Below are 17,292 nucleotides of genomic sequence, written 5' to 3' on the forward strand. Positions count from 1 at the left end.
GCACAGCCATGACACGAGAGCGACCGGACCGATCTGCTGCACAGCCATGACACGAGAGCGACCGATTCGCTGCATGAAACCCATCTGGAGGGAAACATCCTGAAACAGACGGCTGCTCTGCAACGTCCAACCTGCCCGTCTTCATGTCAATAAATCAGAAATGTGGGGGGGCGTCTGCCGCGGTGGGTGGACGACACAATAATGCACACAGGCAAGAATACGGTTTTGCACGCCATGCACATGAAAACAGGATGTGATCTTCAAAAACTGGCTGCTCAAACGTGGCCGCACAGCTCGCTGCTCATTTCCTCACAACTAATCGTACAGTTAGTCCGATCACCTTCACAGGAATGTATTTAACAAAATATCTGAGTACTTTCAGACCTATAAGTTTGAATAATTTGATTTCTTTCCTTTTGTTGTGATTGCAGAGGAGCTGTCTGTTTACCTGTGTGACTTGAGCCCTCTAGGCCACCGTAGAGTCTGTAAACCATAAAAATGTCACTTAGCTTAAAGTAAAAACAGTCACATTCGTCTTCAAATGTTCAGGAGAGGTTAGCGTCCCGCAGAGAAGGCACACGGTTTTGTTACGCAGCCTCACGGAGCTGAGGTAGAAACCACATGGTCCAAACGATCTGAGAGTGCAACCCGACCACCGGCTGACCTGACCCCGCCCCAGCACGCTGTCAGAGGGGGGAGGAGTCACGAGGCGACAGACAACCAAACAAAATAAAGGAGGTATCATAGTTACAGTGCAAAAAGATGAGAAGTTCAAGCTTAATACAAAAAAAACATAGCACCAAACAAAAAGAAAAGGACAAGAATGCATGCAATTAACTGAGGTATTCACGTGAAAAAGGGCTTACTGACGACACGAAGCAGGAAATTAAACTCAAACAAGAATCGAGTCAGCCTCAGACCGTCACACGTGTTTCAGCTTTGGTTCGGCGACAGGAACACAAGCACCGCCGTCACAAGTCTGACTCCACCCACGTCTCCACGGTAACAGCTGTCAGGCCCCGCCCCCTGTCGACTGACGTTTCAGTCCGATTTCTTTCAACCCACATCTCCACGACAACAGCCGCCAGACTCTCCGCTCCACGTTGAGCGTGATGGTTTTCAGTCCGACTCCACCCACGTCTCCATGGCAACTGCCGACAAACCCCGCCCCGGGCTGACAGGTCACAACTCGTTTTATAAAATGCCGTCCGGTTGTTTCTACAAAAGCTACAACAACATGTAACAAAGTGCGCTGCTGGGAAACTACAGTAACTGGGAATGTTGGGATTCCTATCGGACACGAGGGACGGCCCCGGTGTTCCGAGGCCTCGGCATCGTCTACAGTTTTCACTTCGCTACAAAGATGATTTGGTGTCAAAGTGACCAACGTTCGTGAAGAAAACCGATGGAATAAGTGCAAATCTGATGGGGAACATCGTCAGAGGTGGAGACGGCTGCAGTGGTATCAGAACCGGCGTTTCTTCTTCTTCAGTTCGTTCAGACTAACGCTACGACGAGGCTGGTCTCAGGTGCAGCAGCACACCTGAGCTCTTCCACACACCGACAGGAAAGCAGTCATGTGATCACACCAAGCAGAAAGGAAAGATTGTGTCCGCGCAAATGAAACAAAACAAAAAAAGACGATGTGATGCGAGCTCAGCGTGTTCTGCTGTAGCGTCTCCACGCCGTGTTTCCGCCGCAGGCCGCAGGAACGCCGCGCTGTGGGCTCCGGTAGGTGCGAATGCTGCGAGCTCACGGCTCAGTTGTTTTGGACCTGAGGTTGATTGGCTTTGAGGCTGCGCAGAGCTCGACGAGCCGCCGCCGACTTGGCGATTCGGTAGCTGCGGCCCACTCCTTTGAACTTGCCCTTCCCGACCACCTCCACCGTCACGCGCACCTTCCCGTCGTACGTGCGCTCCGCAGGGCTGCAAACGGGACAGAGAAGCTAACGTTAGCCGGCTCTTTTTCTAACCCTTCCCCGCCTCACATCGTCCCTCTGACCGAACGGAGAACATCTCTCCAGGCTGCGCGTGTCCTCCTACCTGAACTTGGCAGTTTCTGGTTCCATCTCGAGCAGCTCCCTGACAGGAGAGCGCGGCACGTTGGCAGAGAATTTCTCTGGAGGAGGAGGAGGAAGGATGAGACAGGAAGGCAACAACCACAGCTTTCAGACGTTCCTGACAAATGTTACCGTCTCACCTATGAGCGGCCTCATCATTGGGTAGTAGACCTGCCACACCGTCTCCAGGGACATCCTGCTGTCCATGTAAATGGCTCCTGCCAGGGACTCAAAAATGTCCCCCATGGCCTTTGGGACCTCGATGTCCTCCTCCTTCTCCTCGTCTTCTTCAGAGCGACGCAGCTGGAACAGAAACAGAAACGTTTACCTCATCTCTGCATCACATTAACAAGGAACACACAAACGGCTCGACCAGGCGATTTTCTCAACAGGTAAAACCGAAGCTGCAAATCTGAGAACAGCATCTAACTTTAGAGACTCAAAATTGCAAGAAAATACACAAAAATCAAGTTGCAGTCTCACTGAAATCAAAGCGTTTTGTGCGACCTTTTGTTTCTAATTCACAGCTGTTTAAACTGCATCACATCAGATGTCTATCTCTGCTGCTCTTGAGGCAAAAAACACTTTTCAGGCACAACGAGAGCTGATCTGGATTCAGTTTTACTCAGAGGAATATGAAGCAGAACTTTCACCTCAGAGTCCATGCCCTGCATCTCGTTCTTCTCCAGCTGAAACTGCACAAAGTCGTCGATGACGTAGAACAGCTCGGGCGAGATGGACTTGAAGTACTTGTGGTAGTCGTATTTGACGGCGAGCGAGGCGAAGATGGTGTTGTTGACGAGCGCCGAGCGCAGGTCGGTCAGCACGCCGGGCGAGTGCTGCCGCGGGTCTTCATAAAGGTGCTTTGTTATGAGGTAGTCTAGGATTGCATCACCAAGGAACTCCAGCCGCTGGTAACAATCTGAGGAGGCATGCAGAGAAGGCTTACTGAGCTGAGGTCAAAGGTCAGGGGGTGACGGTCGCTCTGAGCGCAGTCAGACCTGTGATGGTGTTGTAGTGGTAGGAGGCGTGCGTGAAAGCCTGCAGCAGGTACGCCTTGTTCACGAACGTGTAGTTGATCTTCTTCTCGAAGTTTTCGAACCCGGAGATGAGGTGCTGCAGCGTTCGCTCGGCATCCGGGTGGTCCAGCATGCAGCGGGGCGGGATCTTCAGCCAGCCGTACGCCAGGTCCACGGTTAGGGTCTGACCGCTCGGCACCACGGCCAGGGATGCCGCTTGGGTCGCCCTCTCCACCGGTAGAACCTGCAGTCAACAAGAAACACGCCCCGACAGTCACACAGCAGAGTCTGTCTCAGAAACACCTGAAGTAAAGGTTTGGTTTCTGTTCATCTGAACGTTTCTCTGATGTCACAGCTGAAAGTTGTTAACTATGTGACAGAGCATCACTTCAAAAATGACTAATCTTTTTTTTTTTTTTTTTTAATCAAAAATGTGGGATCGGCTGCCAAGGTGGGCAAAAAACAAACCGAGGCAGTTACGATGTGGGCAGAACGAGACAAGAATGCAGTTTTGCAAGCCGTTTACACAAAATTAGGTCATTTTTATATTCTCTGGACTAATATTTTGCTCTGGTTGTCCATCTGCGGGACATCCCGGCTCACCTTGAGGCCCAGCGAGCACAGGAACATCTGGGCAGCCCTCTCCCCACAGCTGGTCAGGTAGCAGCCCAGCAGCGCCTCCACGCAGTCGGCGATGCTCTTGTCAGCGATGCACTGCTCCGTGTGCAGGTCGTAGGAGATGGACTGCTTCCCCAGCTCCGTGCCGCAGTTCTCCTCCGACGGATTCCAGAAACCCACCACAAAGTCATCCTCCTCCCCCGCCTTGCTGGGGTCCAGGTAGCACATGGCGTCCCACGAACTGTAGTCGAACTCCTCGGCCACCGGCACCTGCTCAGCGGGGTGGGGGGGCTTCTTGGGGGCCTTCCATTCATAGGACGGGTCCATGGAGGGGGAGGAGCCTGAGCCCGGGCTGGGGGATGGGGGGAAGCTGCTCAGGGAGATTTTCTTCCCGAACGCTCCGGAGCCCAGCAGCATGTTGTCGATGAAGCGGATGTGCTCCTTGTAGTACTCCAGGTCGTCCTCCATGTTGACATCGTCCTTCGGCTCATCCTTTAACATCAGCTCGTCTTCGTCCACGTCCTCACACTCATCGTCCCGCTCCTCGTCATCAAAGTCATTCCCAGACCTCCCATTGGACACCAGCTCCTCTCGGGCCTGGATGAAGAACAGGAAACATCAATAAGCAGGTCAGGGGGGGAGGGGGGGACAACCAACCTCAGCGTGGGACTCAACAGAAGACCGACCTCCTCCGAGTCCACTCTGTCAGTGCTGCTCTTGTCCTGGTTCACCACATATCCGGGAGGCAGCCAGTTAACGGGGGGGTCAAAAATGGACACCACCATCCTGCTGGGAAGCCCCTTCTTCTTTCCCAGACGGTACAGGTTACAGTTGCTCACCTGGAGGAAAAATCAGAGGGTTAGACACTAAAAACACTTGTTAAAAACGATTAAATCAAACAGAAAACAGATTATCCTGATGCAGTTTGAAGCTGAGGTGTGCAACAAAATAAACAAATAATGTGCACGGCCAAGAATACGGTTTTATAAGCCAGGGACGCAAAAATAAACTGATTTTTGAGAACTGGACACAGAAAACATGGCTGCATGACTTGATGGTCACTTGGTTCCAAACACTCAGAGTTCAGTGAGACTGCAGCTGAAAATGAAACAGTTTTCCTGCAGTTTTAAGGGATTTCTTTTTTTTTTTTAAGATATCACTTTAACCACTGAAAGAAGCAGAACTAATTGTGCAGATTCTTCAGGCAGCGCAGCGGTTCGAGCTGTCAGGCTGCAGCCTTTCTGTGCAGCCTTTGCATGTTCTTCCTGTGCATGTGTGGCTTTTCTCCAAGGCACACAGACTAAAAGCATGCATGTAACTCTAAACTGCCCCTATGTGTGAGTGAGAGCGCGACTGCTTGTTTGTCTCGTTCGTCTCTACGTGGCCCCGTGATGGAGACACCGGCGGTACCTCCTCATGACCCCACATGGAGAGCCAGGTAAGGTTTCTTACATTATGCATTGCCTATAATCTTCATCACACTCACACCTCAAACAACATTACAGCTCCAGCTGATGGAGCACTGCGTTTTAAAACACAAGTCATTTAAAACAGAGGCTAAGAAATGAAAGGTTTGAAGGTTGAAATCGACTGTTAGAACTCAAAGTTCTTCTTTAATTTACTCAAATTACTACACAGGTTGTTTAAAACTGAAACACTAACTGTTTATGCTGAGTTTAAAGAACCAAATAAGTCAAGATTTAATTACAGGAACTGCCTGAAGGTTCGGTTCTTTCTGCAGCCTGAAAGTCCAGCCCTCAGACAGGAAGTAGTGCCTCACCTTCTTGCTGCGCATGTAGCTGAGGCGGCCCTCGTGGGCGTCAGAGTAGGTGCAGAACAGGTAGGTGGTGATGGCGTGCTTCAGGAAGGAGTCTCCCAGCATCTCCAGGCGCTCCAGGTTGAAGCCGTCGCTGGCGTTGGACAAAGTCAGCGCCTGCAGGATCAGGCCCGGGTTGGGCCCCAGGTTCCTGGGGGAGTCAGGGGGAGGTGCTGCTGGCTCGCTGTCTGAGGTAGCTTCATTGGCATGGGTACATTCATGGCTGGGTTGGGGGGCACTGGAGCTGAAGTGGGGCTGCACAGGAACTGAGGTAGTGGTGTGTTTGGATTCAGAGGCGCTGCAGCCTCGGCAGCTGTCAGATTGGTGAAGGTGCTCGTCTCGGTGGCCATCATCGTCGACGGCAGTGCCGTTAGTTAGGTTCCGTGTGCAGGGGTCATCTCCGGGACAGACGGCCGTGCATGGCCCCTGATGACTGCTGGGGGTGGGGTTCTGGTGCGTACAGTCAGTTTCATCACTGCAGGACTCGGGACAGGAGCTGAACGTCTTGATGTCGATGGATCTCTTCCAGCCAAAGTCCAGGTTGGGATACCTGACAGGAACAGAGCTTTAGTTGAAACATCTGGTATTTACCCAGATATCTGACACCTTTCACCCCTGATCAGCCAATCACAACAAGACCTGAGCATTTCCTAAATAAAGAGAACAAAAACAGTCTCCTATTTTTAAATACAGTGAAAGTATGTCCGTGTAGTTTAGCAGGATGAACAGGAGGTGGCGCCATTTCTCACAGAACTGCAGAAGAAAGATGAATCAGGAGGATGTTTCCTCCTTTAAAGGAGAACTGAGGTGGTTCTGCTGCTTTATGATGCTTAATATTCTAATATTTATATCATCCTTAGTTTAATTTTATTTGTAAGTATAGATTATTTTAATAGATTTAATTATCAGATGGAGATGGGGTACTGAATCAGTCGAATTTCTGATGTCTGACAAGGAAGCTTGATTGGGCTGAAGGACACTTATTGATTGATTTATCTGTGTGGGGGCGGGGCTTGTTGTGTCACACGGTACGCAGTGCGTCTGTCGGCCACCTGAAGTCAGGGGGGAGGGTCTGCGTCCCCACACCGGCCTCGGTGGCGGTCTGAGCTCGCAGCTCCTCAGCTGTCAGCAGGCAGTGGAGGCGGTACAGGATGCTGGGCAGACACACCGCTTTCCTCCACAGAGAGGCGGGAATGGGATGGATGGCACACAGCTCCGGGACCAGGATCTGGCACCACGACACCAACAGAAACCGTCAGGCGCAATCAAGCACACACACAGGTCCAAAACCCGGACAGAACCATCAGCTCTTACCTGTTTATTCTGCAGGCTCTCCCACTTGGCCTTCCTCTTCTCGGCGCTGCTCAGAGGTAAAGCTTTGCCCTTCTGGTTCAGGTGTCGGGGGGTCAGCAGGTTCAGTCTGAAGACAGCAAACCATAAAAACCATCGTAAGTGCAAAAATTCTGGATGTTTTGGACAACATGGAGTCCCTGAACCATCAGCTGGCTCGGCTCACCTGGAGGAGGTGTGGTCCACGTCCAGCAGCGGCTGGTTCAGGTTGGACAGGTCCAGGTTGTACTTGGTTTTGTAGTACTCAGCAAACGTCTCGTACTCTGGCGAGGGGAACTTGCTGAGCGGCGTCAAGTCTGTGTACACGTCGGCGACGTAGAAACGATGAGGCTGGTCGAAGTTACGATACCTGAGGCGGAGAATCACACGAGTTCGGTGATTTAGGTTCTTTTTGTTTAGAAACGTTCAAACTGTCGTACCTTGGAATGATGACAGCATCCTGGTAGTCCTCCAGCTTGAAGATGAAGGGGTTCTGCTTGGTGTACTTAGTGGTAGGAATGCCTGTGCGGGCCTCAGACTTCTCAATGTCCTCCATGAACTTAAAGTCCATGTCCAGAGTGTTCGAGTCTCCAACTGACGCACAAGACAGAGAATGATGAGAGCTCCGACAGACCCGTGTGCTGATCACCAGGAGGAGGAGATGAAGAGCACTCACCAACATTCAGAGGTAGAACGCAGTACGCTGAGTCAGCCTGCGTGGGCTTGAACTCCAGTGCAGGTTTCTCCAGGCGGAGGATGTGGGAGAAGATGTACTGGTGCATGCGAGTGATGAGGTCCAGCTGGGCGGCGCTGAGTGTGAAGCCACATTTCTGCAGCTCGATGGAGATCGTGACCTCGCCCGAACGAGTGTACACCGGGAAATGGGGGATCTGTACGAGACGGAGGAGGTGAGCAGGGTCGACTCACATAATGATTCTTTTATAAGTGATAAGTGAAGCAACCCGTGCAGGGGGAAACCTACTCGAGGTATGGGTTTGGCAGTCAGGATGCCGAAGCAGCGGGTGGTGTCCTCCGGTGGGTACAGTTTCCTCCTGCGGAAGTTGAGTTCGTCGGGGAGGGGCGTGGTGAGGACCATCCCGATCACATACAGGTAGTAGGTTTGCTCCAGGAGGGCGTAGCTGTCCCGCAGACACTCAGGTATCTGTGGACGACACGCCACTCTGTGTGAACATTTACTTCCTGATTTTAACATCCTGAAACCTGGGATTTCTATCTAAAATTAAAGGCTTAGAATTTGTTTATTGAATGCACAATGAAAATAAGATTATGCACAATCTCATGCAATACTGTGAGATGTCCCACTCAGACTGTTTTCTGAGAGATTCTCAGCTACAATCACACAAAACTGTAGTCATTTGTGTGTTTTCTAAGATTGTTCAGCTGTGGTGGCCCGCCTTTTCCCTTTCTGTGGCGGGTGATAACCTGACTGACACCAAGAAGCAGAGGATCATCTCCCTGAACCTACGGCTTTCGGGTAGCACTGCCTCCTCTTGGTGGAGCCGGGTCGACCCGGGACGTTGGTCTCCTCCTCGTCGTGGAGGTCCAGCTCCTCCTCGTACTTCACCGTCTCCTTCCCCACGGGCATCAGGTGATCGTCCAGCTCACCTGTGGCCGAGAGAAACCAGAGCTGGATCAGAGCCGGTGTCCGCGCCTTTCCGACGGTCAGAAAATCTGGACTTTTACCGATTTTGTGGAGCTTCTCGCAGCAGAGCAACGCGACGGCCTTCTCCGCCAGCCGGGCGCAGTTCATGACGGGACCCTGAACACAGAGAGACACATCAGCACCACGAAGAGGCCAGGGTGGAAACAGAACGAGTCGCTGAGCCAAACCTTCACAGGAGCTCTCAGAGGAGAGTTTATGGGTAAGTAGAGTGTGGACTGAAAGCGTCTGTCCTGCGTCTCTATCGTTTTACATTTCGGAGCGAGGTGCGTGAACGGGTCACTGGGCAGCCGAGCACAGTACCTGCAACCGAAGGAAAACAGATTAAACATCCTTCTGTTTTAAAACTCTGTGCTGTTAATGTTGCACAAAGCTCCCCTACCTGTTAATGTGTCCGATGGCAGTGTTGATGGTGACCTGCGGACCTCCATCCTCGGACCGAAGGACGTACGGAGGCAGGATGTTATCATCATCCAACACCTGATCCGCTTCAAACTCCCCCACCTCCACCGACTTGGAGCATTTATTCCTCAAGATCTGCTCAGAATGACATCACATCATCAGGGAATTAATTCTGATACTTTCTACAACCCAGTTCCTGCTCAGTCCCGTCACCAGGAGCCTAACAGTTACCTTCTCAATGGCCTTGTAGGTGGTCAGATCCTCCTCGAAGCTCTTGGTCCTCTTAGAATCTGCCAGCATGATGTAGTTGGAGACGGGGGCCCGGGCCCGGCCCTTGGACTGGACGTAGGACCTGTAGTCTGTGGGCAGGTCGAAGCGCACCACCAGGTTGCACTTTGGGATATCGACGCCCTCCTCCACGATGCTGGTGGCAATCAGCAGGTTGGTTTCATGAGCTCTGAACTTTCTGAGGACCTGAGAAGAAAAGAAACATTTCGTGTTTAAGGCTAAAAACAATCAGAACAAACATTTAACCAAAGAGAAATTCACCCAAACGATTACCAAAATCCACGCAAAACAGACATTTACGATAAAAATACCTCCTCCTGTTTCCTGAACTCGACCTCCATCTGTTTGTTCCTGGGCTGGTTCTTCCCGATGCTGTGGCCCGTGATGAAGTTGCTGTTGATGTAAGCAAGCTCCAGGTCCTGCTTCCCCGCCTCTTTAATCAGTCTGCAAACAGCAGCAACACAAACACAATTATCCTGACAGGCTGTCAAATAAAACATTCCTCCTGACACAACCCCCTCTGAGAGCCATCGTACCGGTTCAGGACCACAGCCGTGTAGCGCCTCTCCACAAAGATGATCCCACACAGGATGTTGGTGAACGGGGAGGGGAAGTTGGCTTCAGGCCTCTCCTTGGCCTCCACCTCCTCGTCCTCGTCTTCGTCCTCCGAGTCGCTCCAGGACACATAGTTGTCCTGGTTGCGGTTGTTGTACCACTCGACGCTCTCAAACTGCTGCCGCTCCAGAGGCTTGTACTCGTGCAGGATCTCCAGCAGCCGCAGGACCTTCGGCGTGACGAACTTCAGGTCCAGGGAGGCGGGGGAGAACTGCTCCTCGCAGAGGGCGTGCACTTTACGCAGGATGGTGTCGGTGAAGAGCAGGAACTTTCGGTTCAGCTCCTCCTGCTCGTGTTTGATGTACTTCTGCAGCTCTCGCACCATGATGCCCGCGGCCTTGTCGGCACACCAGGTGCCCAGAACCTGCAGCACGGCCCGGCAGTCGCTCAGGATCTGAAGAGGACAGACAGTTGCTGTTGGGTCGCTTCACACAGAGGAAACTAGATCAAAAATTAAGAGACTGACCTGTTTGGAGATAAAGGTGGGGTCTCGGTCCTCTCTGGATACACGGATGTTACAGTCGTTGAGGAAGTGGAGAGCTTCATCCAGCTCTGCCAGCAAACGGGACGAGAGGCCACTTTTATCCACGTAGGCACCACAGTCCAGCACCACTTCCCTCGGCTGGGAGGCGTACCTGAAACACAGGAGGGAGCGTTCGTTAGTGAAGCATTCACTTCCATCTCCTGCTAAGCTCCGTGAGGGGGGTGCTCGTACCTGTCGAGGACCACCAGGTCGGTGGCCGTCTCAGCTTTGCTCTTCAGGATTCTCTCCAGATTCAGGATCTTCTGCTCCAGTTCTGACGGGTCGCACTTCCCGTTGAGGATGGAAGCAGTGAGGCCCAGGATTCGAGGACCGCAGGCGCACTCCTCAAACAGCTGCACACACGGAGAACAGCCACGTTACGCTGCGGGGTTCTGACGTGAATGACCAAACGTTTCGGAAGCCGCCTCACCTTCATGACGTCGCCGTACGGGTGATCTGTGATGGCCAGGTGGCAATCATCAAACACCACAAGGTTGATCTTAGACAGAGGTAAGATCTTATTCCTCAGGACATGAAGGAAGATGTGGCACGTCATCACAAGCACCTGAACGAGAAGAATGTTGATCACAGACTCTGAGATGCTTCTCACAGAAATTAAACTTGCATCAAAAAAGAAAAATGTTGCAGAAAACCCAAAGTTTTCTCAGCTGTTGGATACCTCAGAAGTTTAAAATCAGCTCCTATCTTCTGAACCAAGTTTGACTTTAAAGCAGCCAGTCTGGGAAATAATCACCATGCTGATGTCTAAACTTGTAAGATTATTCATGCATGTTCTGACAAAACATGAATATGATGCAATATGACCGCCAGACCTTCCATCAATAATAAAACTCACTGATACTTAATACCAGCGAGGCCAGGATGTCTCAGAAACGCACTCAAGAAAACCTTTTCACAGAAACTTCTTATTTTTCTGTTAATCCTGGCAGATAGAGATCATATTGATAAATTAAACCTCACTTAGATTCCTCCAGATGCTGATAAAAGTCCACCTGTGTTAAAGACTTCGAAGAAGAAGAGTACCTGATTCTCAGATATCTCCCGATTCCACCGCTGCTCTGTCCACGCCGACGCCTCCTTCCAGTCCGTGTACTCCCCCACCAGGAGGTCCGAGTGAGTTCTGACCGCAGCCGCTTGTTGGACTACAGACAAAGCTGCACAGAAAAGAGCACACACACACGCGGTCACACACAGTTTCATCCTGAACATCAGTCTGTGGAGCACGAGCTCACCTGAGTTCACCAGGAACACCGTCCTCCTGGCGTTCTCATGGTAGCGCCCTCGGATTTGGTGGGAGAGCTCTTTAGTTAGAAGTACTGCAATGAAAGTCTTCCCTGAGTCAGTGTTCAAGCAGACAATAGTGTTGCGTTCAAGAGCTGCTTCGAGAAGTTCGACCTGGGGATGACATCACAGAGTCACACTGATTTATAAAAATACAAAATCCTGCAGAAACACCAAGAAACCACAGCAACCAAACAAACAAAACTAAAGAAATTAGCATTTTCTGTGAAAATGCAGCGGGCTGATATTTGGAGGGAGCTGAAACTGAAATTTTTAAGTTCAAATGAGCAAAAGTTAGCAAAAGCATCGCTCAAAGCAGCGACTGGAAGCTAAAATGAGTAAACACTAACTAAAAATAGCAGAACAGTAGCTAAAAGGAGCAGAAGAAGACATAAACAGAGCAAGTATGCAGGAAAACTACACCAATGACACAAAGCAGTGATTTAATGTTAAAAACAGAAAGTAGGAATGTAAAATACAGTTTCAGGAGAATCTGTGGAGGTGGGTTCAAAGCAGGTGAACCCACAGAGACATTTAACAGATGAACAGTCTTACCTGATATTTCCTGGGGGTGTAGATGTTGTCATGGATGGCCTCCTGCTGCCACGGCAGACCAAAGAACGGCCCCATGGGTGAAGTGGCAGGGGTGACGAGCTGCAGGCCCGACATGCTTCGGGGGGGGGGAGCTCCTCCAGACGTCCCCTTATCTCATTTCATCATCCCGCCTTCTCTGAAGTTCACTGAAACATCCCGACCGAGTCAAACGTTAACCGAAAACAGCTAATCCAAACAGCTGGATCTGGATCAGCTCTGTGACGTTGGTGAAATCTGATCAGTTACTCACAGGTAACAGGTGAGAGTTCGTTGACGAGCAGGAAACACTTAATCTGGGCTTCATGATAGGATTTAAACTCATCGACTCCTGATGTTTCCCCACGTTTATATGGCAACAAGCCTGAAAAAAAAAAAAAAAAAAAACAGAAACAGGACGACATCATCATGCAAAGCCTCACACAGAACCACCTGTCACCTGCAGCTCACCTGTCAGCATGTATCATCCAGCAGCACTGACTGAATCCTGCAGGGAGACAGGTGTGAAGCTGAGACAACCATCTGATCAGATTAATCAGGCAGGTAACAAGCAGCTCATGATCACATTAAGGGGTCTGATCTTTCAGTTTTAGGTTTCCAGGTGTGTTTACCTGCTCAGGTCACCTGACTGACTCTGAGCTGCAGTCGGAGCTCAGACAGAACCGGGACTCGAACCAGGAGCTACCAGCTAACAGCAGACTAACGGAGAGCCTCTGCTTGCTATAGACTCCCCCTTCCCGCCCCCGCCGTGACCCGGTTCGTTCGGGTGTACGAGCTCCGGACAGGACCGTGTGTGACTCGACCCGAACCCACGGCCTGAGCCCCCCTCCCCCCCAACCAGACCAGCAGCGTGTGGACGGAACCGCAGCTCCACGCTCCATCATGTCAGACATGCTAACACAGCTAGCAGGGCCGTTCGGTCCCGGGCAGCAGTTCGGAAACCCCCAACAGAACCGTCGTTCAGAACCTCACCTGCCGCTTTAACTTCTCCTGATTGTCCCGACCGAAAAGACGCGAACTCGTTCGGTGGAAATTGTCGATGCCATCCAGGCTCGTTGTCCCGAATCGTGGCTACTCGTCCACGGGGGACCACTTCCTTTCACCTGGGCCTCTGCTACGTAAAAACACGTACGCTAACTGCGCAGCCGCGACGGCAGCCGCGCGCTGGTTTTCTACGTAACGTGGAACGAGAATAGCAGTCCTGCGTAAGGAGGTAATTCCGCCTCTGACGGAGACCGTCGACAGTTCAGGAGCGGAGGGGCCAGGGGCTAGAAAACCGGGCCCCCCGGGGGGCTTCTGATCCAAACTTGAAAACGACCACGCTCTTTATGCAACTTAAACAAACTGAAATTTATATAAATCTACCGAGAAATCAACCTTTCATCAGGAAAATACCAGTGAGGGTTTCTTTTTTATCTTTTGATAGGTTTTACAAAATAAAGTCATTTTTACAACAAGCTGCAGATTGGGTTAGATGTGATGTGAACACAAAAGACAGTGATAGACTGCTTTTTACATACTGTGAGTTAATTTTTTTACCATGTTATATTTTCTTATTAAACCTCCATTTTCACTCTGACCAGCAGACACATTTTTTGTGAATTTGTAACCATCATTCTTTTATTTTTATTTCATTAAAACAACACTGGTACATAAAACCATGTTATATGTCAAACACAGTGCAGTTGTTGCCTGAACACAAGCAGGTAAAGATTAATTTGAAGACCCATTACATAGTTAGGTTTGCCAATAAAGCAATGCATCTAGAGAAAAAAACCTATAAAATATTACACAGAAAATAATACAAGCAATTCCTACCAGCTTCTGTTGTTTTTAAACCCCCACAGTGTCAGGTTGGTTCCCCATCACCTGTTTGGTCTGGACCTGAGGCTCACAGGACTTTAAATGACTTTTTCTCCATCTTCTCACTGAAACTGAACCGTGCATGAAGACGGGGATGCTCAGCTGTTATCAGAACGAGCAGCAGATGGCAGTAAAACTACATTTTAAATTAACCACACGCTTCCTCCTTTAATTTATTCCTGCAAAAGATCTAAACATTGTTTCTGTATTAACGATTACACAGCTCAGATTTAGAGACAGGAGGTAAAATTGATTATTTCAAACAGAAATTGCTGCAGAGTCAGAGGGAACTCATGTCCTTACACATTAATAATGTACCAAAATAAAAGACCAGTCTGTAAATGAGCATATCAGGGGCACTTTAATGCATCAGTAACATTCTTACAATTCATAGTAAATAATATACATAAAATAGCCCATAAATCACTCACACTGGCTGTTTTTCTTTTGATTTAAAAAGTACTTTTTATGTTTGCAGACACAATTGTTAAATATTATTTTAAACACGATTTTTAGTGATTTTTTATTATCGTTGATACAAAAAAATATCACATTAAATTCCATGTGTAACAGTGCAACAAAGCAGCCAGAACATTAAAACCACCTCCCCATCGTTTGAATGGATCAAATATGAACACAGGAATCCTGTCCTGGTTCCTGAGGACCATGGGAGCCGGGTTTCTGGTTCTGATTGGGTCAGAGGTCAACTTGTCGTATTTGTTGACTGTTCCTGAGCTTTGTGTTGGAAGTCCTGGAGGGGATGTGATTGGTTGGATGGTACCGTGAACATGTGGACCCAAAGTTTTGCGTCGGGAAGTCACAACGGGCGGTTTTAATGCTGTGGCTGGCGACAGAGTTTAATTCAGTGTAGAATTAGTTGTATAAATAGTAATCACGCAGCAGGCACACACTGTGATGGACGGATGAAGCTCCTCTCTGCTGCCCCCTGGTGGACGGAGGAGCTCAGGCGATTGGAGCAGCTAAGATGACGAGCATGTGAAGAATAAACAGTCTGTGATGGTGCCAGCTTACATAAATAATTCTGAATAAAAAAGTAAAATGCTTACATGAGAGCTCAGTCACATCCAAATTTAGAAAATCCACACGTTAATGAGCTGCAGAGCAACAAACAGGACTCTGTCTGTCCGTCTGCTAGTGAAATGTGTAAACGATGTATTTCCAACATTATCTTTGGTGGTTTGTCTTTTAGGATTTAATCTTTGCAAAGTTTAGCACACTCTGGATTCTCCATCATTCAAATCTTTCAGCCCTGAATCCCAAACAGTTCAGGAGAACACGGGACAGTTTTACACGTCCCAAAATGTTTCACGTCACGATAACGGAGCAGAATCTGTGAGGCGGGAACGTTTTACTCTGTCTGTGCAGGATCTAACTCACACTGCAAAGCAAAGGGATGGTCTGAATATTTTTGACCTTTATTGGTAAGAAATTAATTTTCTGATCTTGTTTTAAAACATCAAAGTGCTTGTAATTGGTGCTAACATAAAGTGTAACTAGACACAGGACCAGAAGCTGGAAGCTGAAGCCACCAAAGGCATCGTTTGCATCACTAAAAAATCAAAATACACTTCAGATAAAAGTTTTAAGCTCTTGATTTTTGTTGATTCTCGTCATTCTTGCCTTGCTGCTGTAAGTCCAAATATCAAGTTGAGAAGTTTCACAGATTCTGAGTCGATATTGTGACCTGCAGCCTTCTTAGTGAGATCGAGCTGAGTTTTACCTTCTTCATCTGAGTTAAATGGCTTTTTATATTACATACTTCCTTAGTATTTATTTCTATATTTACATCAGAAGCATCAGACGTGCACAGAAACGTACATATTTACTCTAAAAACCTCTGACTGCACCTCAGTCAGAGCCACTTTCCTCAAACGGATCCTTCTAACGTCCCGCTTTCTGAACGTTTACATGGTTCTGTTCGTCCTGCAGATCTGAGCGCAGACGCCAAAGACCCCCCCAGAGTCCGAAACAGGGGGGAGAGCGCCACCAACAACCAGAGGAGGAGCAATCAGGCCCTCTCTCAGGTGGATAAAAGTCCAAACAGAAACATGTGGCATAAAAAAAAAACAATAACAGAAGCAGTGATTTTATCAGGTGAATAAAAAGAGCCCAACATTCAGAGATAAAGCTGTAATCGTACAAGAAAACAGAAAATCAATCACTAGTTTTTCACAGAATTACACATTCATGTTTAAGAGACTGAAAAAGAGAAAACTATAAAGAAAAAAGGTTAGATTTGGAAAACTTAAACATCTTGTTTTCTTGTAAAAATACAACTTTTCTTTTAAGACAGTTTGACTTTTAGAACTTTGTGATTCTTTCTTCAGTCTGATAGATCTACTGCTTTTCTTCTTAAAAATTTACTCTGTAAACTTTAGGGATCTGGAAATGTACATCTGTCGACTTCATTTTTACATAAAAGTGTAACTTTTGTCATCAAAATATCTCCATATTTCTTTCAAAATAAAACTAAAACAAGCTGTTGAAATTAACCTTCAGTTAAACTCGAGTGCATCAGTCAGAGCGACGGGGAGGGGGACGGCAGGTCGGTCAGTGTGTGTGTGTTTCAGCTAGTGTGTGTGTGTGTGTGTGTTCATCGTTGGAGGTTGAGCAGCAGGCCTGGCAGCGTCTTCAGGTCCATCTGCTTCAGCAGCATGAAGGAGTACAGCAGCAGCCACAGAAGCAGCAGCACACACAGCTCACAGCTCTCCCTGCACCTGCAAACACAGGAAGGAATGCCTGTCACCCGCAGCGCTCCGAGTATCTGATGGGGATGACTCTCAGCTACTACCACACAAGATTTTAGCTCAGAATCTGTAAAACTGACTGAGTTCTAGTTAGTTTTCTCTCACCTCGGATCAGTTAGCTGTTACTTTCTATTACGTTTGTATTTCTGTTAGCAAAACATCTCCACAAGTAACACATTTTACAGTCCCTCCAGGATTTTGCGGGCATTTTTTGTGATTGTTGCGGCTAAAATGCTTGATTTCGCGGGGCATTTTCTTAAAAGTTGCAATTTTTTTTTTACTAAAATCAATAAAAAACTATAACTTTTAATATATAAACCAAAAATCCTTCCTAGTTTTGTAAGATAATTACCAACAAACATTGACATTCTCAAAAGGTGCTTTATTTGAGAACTTTGATAGCTTCTAAACTGACATT

The 17,292-nt window shown here is 48.6% G+C and overlaps 2 protein-coding genes across 3 annotated transcripts in view; both read right to left on the bottom strand.

Moving 5' to 3' along the window:
- Positions 1 to 26: 26 nt before the first annotated feature.
- On the bottom strand, positions 27 to 13,375 carry dicer1 (dicer 1, ribonuclease type III). Of its 2 annotated transcripts, XM_017431681.3 has the most exons (30): positions 13,216 to 13,375; positions 12,694 to 12,730; positions 12,497 to 12,607; positions 12,208 to 12,392; positions 11,604 to 11,766; positions 11,395 to 11,525; positions 10,781 to 10,915; positions 10,543 to 10,703; positions 10,294 to 10,462; positions 9,749 to 10,221; positions 9,524 to 9,656; positions 9,156 to 9,398; positions 8,905 to 9,059; positions 8,693 to 8,825; positions 8,546 to 8,621; positions 8,328 to 8,467; positions 7,824 to 8,003; positions 7,518 to 7,731; positions 7,282 to 7,435; positions 7,029 to 7,211; positions 6,827 to 6,932; positions 6,565 to 6,740; positions 5,477 to 6,062; positions 4,383 to 4,535; positions 3,682 to 4,293; positions 3,061 to 3,322; positions 2,713 to 2,981; positions 2,200 to 2,362; positions 2,043 to 2,118; positions 27 to 1,925 (listed from the first exon to the last, which is right to left on the bottom strand). In XM_017431681.3, the coding sequence occupies exons 4-30, from the start codon at positions 12,319 to 12,321 to the stop codon at positions 1,760 to 1,762; spliced, it is 5,526 nt and encodes a 1,841-aa protein (XP_017287170.1). In that variant the 5' UTR covers positions 12,322 to 12,392; positions 12,497 to 12,607; positions 12,694 to 12,730; positions 13,216 to 13,375; the 3' UTR covers positions 27 to 1,759. The 2 variants fall into 2 exon arrangements, with proteins under 2 accessions (XP_017287170.1, XP_017287169.1); XM_017431680.3 differs by lacking the exon at positions 12,694 to 12,730.
- A 1,067-nt stretch (positions 13,376 to 14,442) lies between these two features.
- The window catches only part of clmn (calmin), a 22,913-nt gene continuing 20,063 nt past the window's right edge, over positions 14,443 to 17,292 (bottom strand). The window contains exon 13 of the mRNA XM_017431687.3: positions 14,443 to 16,844. Within this exon, the coding sequence (XP_017287176.1) occupies positions 16,721 to 16,844 (124 nt within the window). The 3' untranslated portion in view covers positions 14,443 to 16,720. The remainder of the gene's footprint in view (positions 16,845 to 17,292) is intronic.

This window comes from Kryptolebias marmoratus, linkage group LG10 (genome assembly GCF_001649575.2).
Source record: "Kryptolebias marmoratus isolate JLee-2015 linkage group LG10, ASM164957v2, whole genome shotgun sequence".
In the NCBI taxonomy this organism is placed as follows: Eukaryota; Metazoa; Chordata; class Actinopteri; order Cyprinodontiformes; family Rivulidae; genus Kryptolebias; species Kryptolebias marmoratus.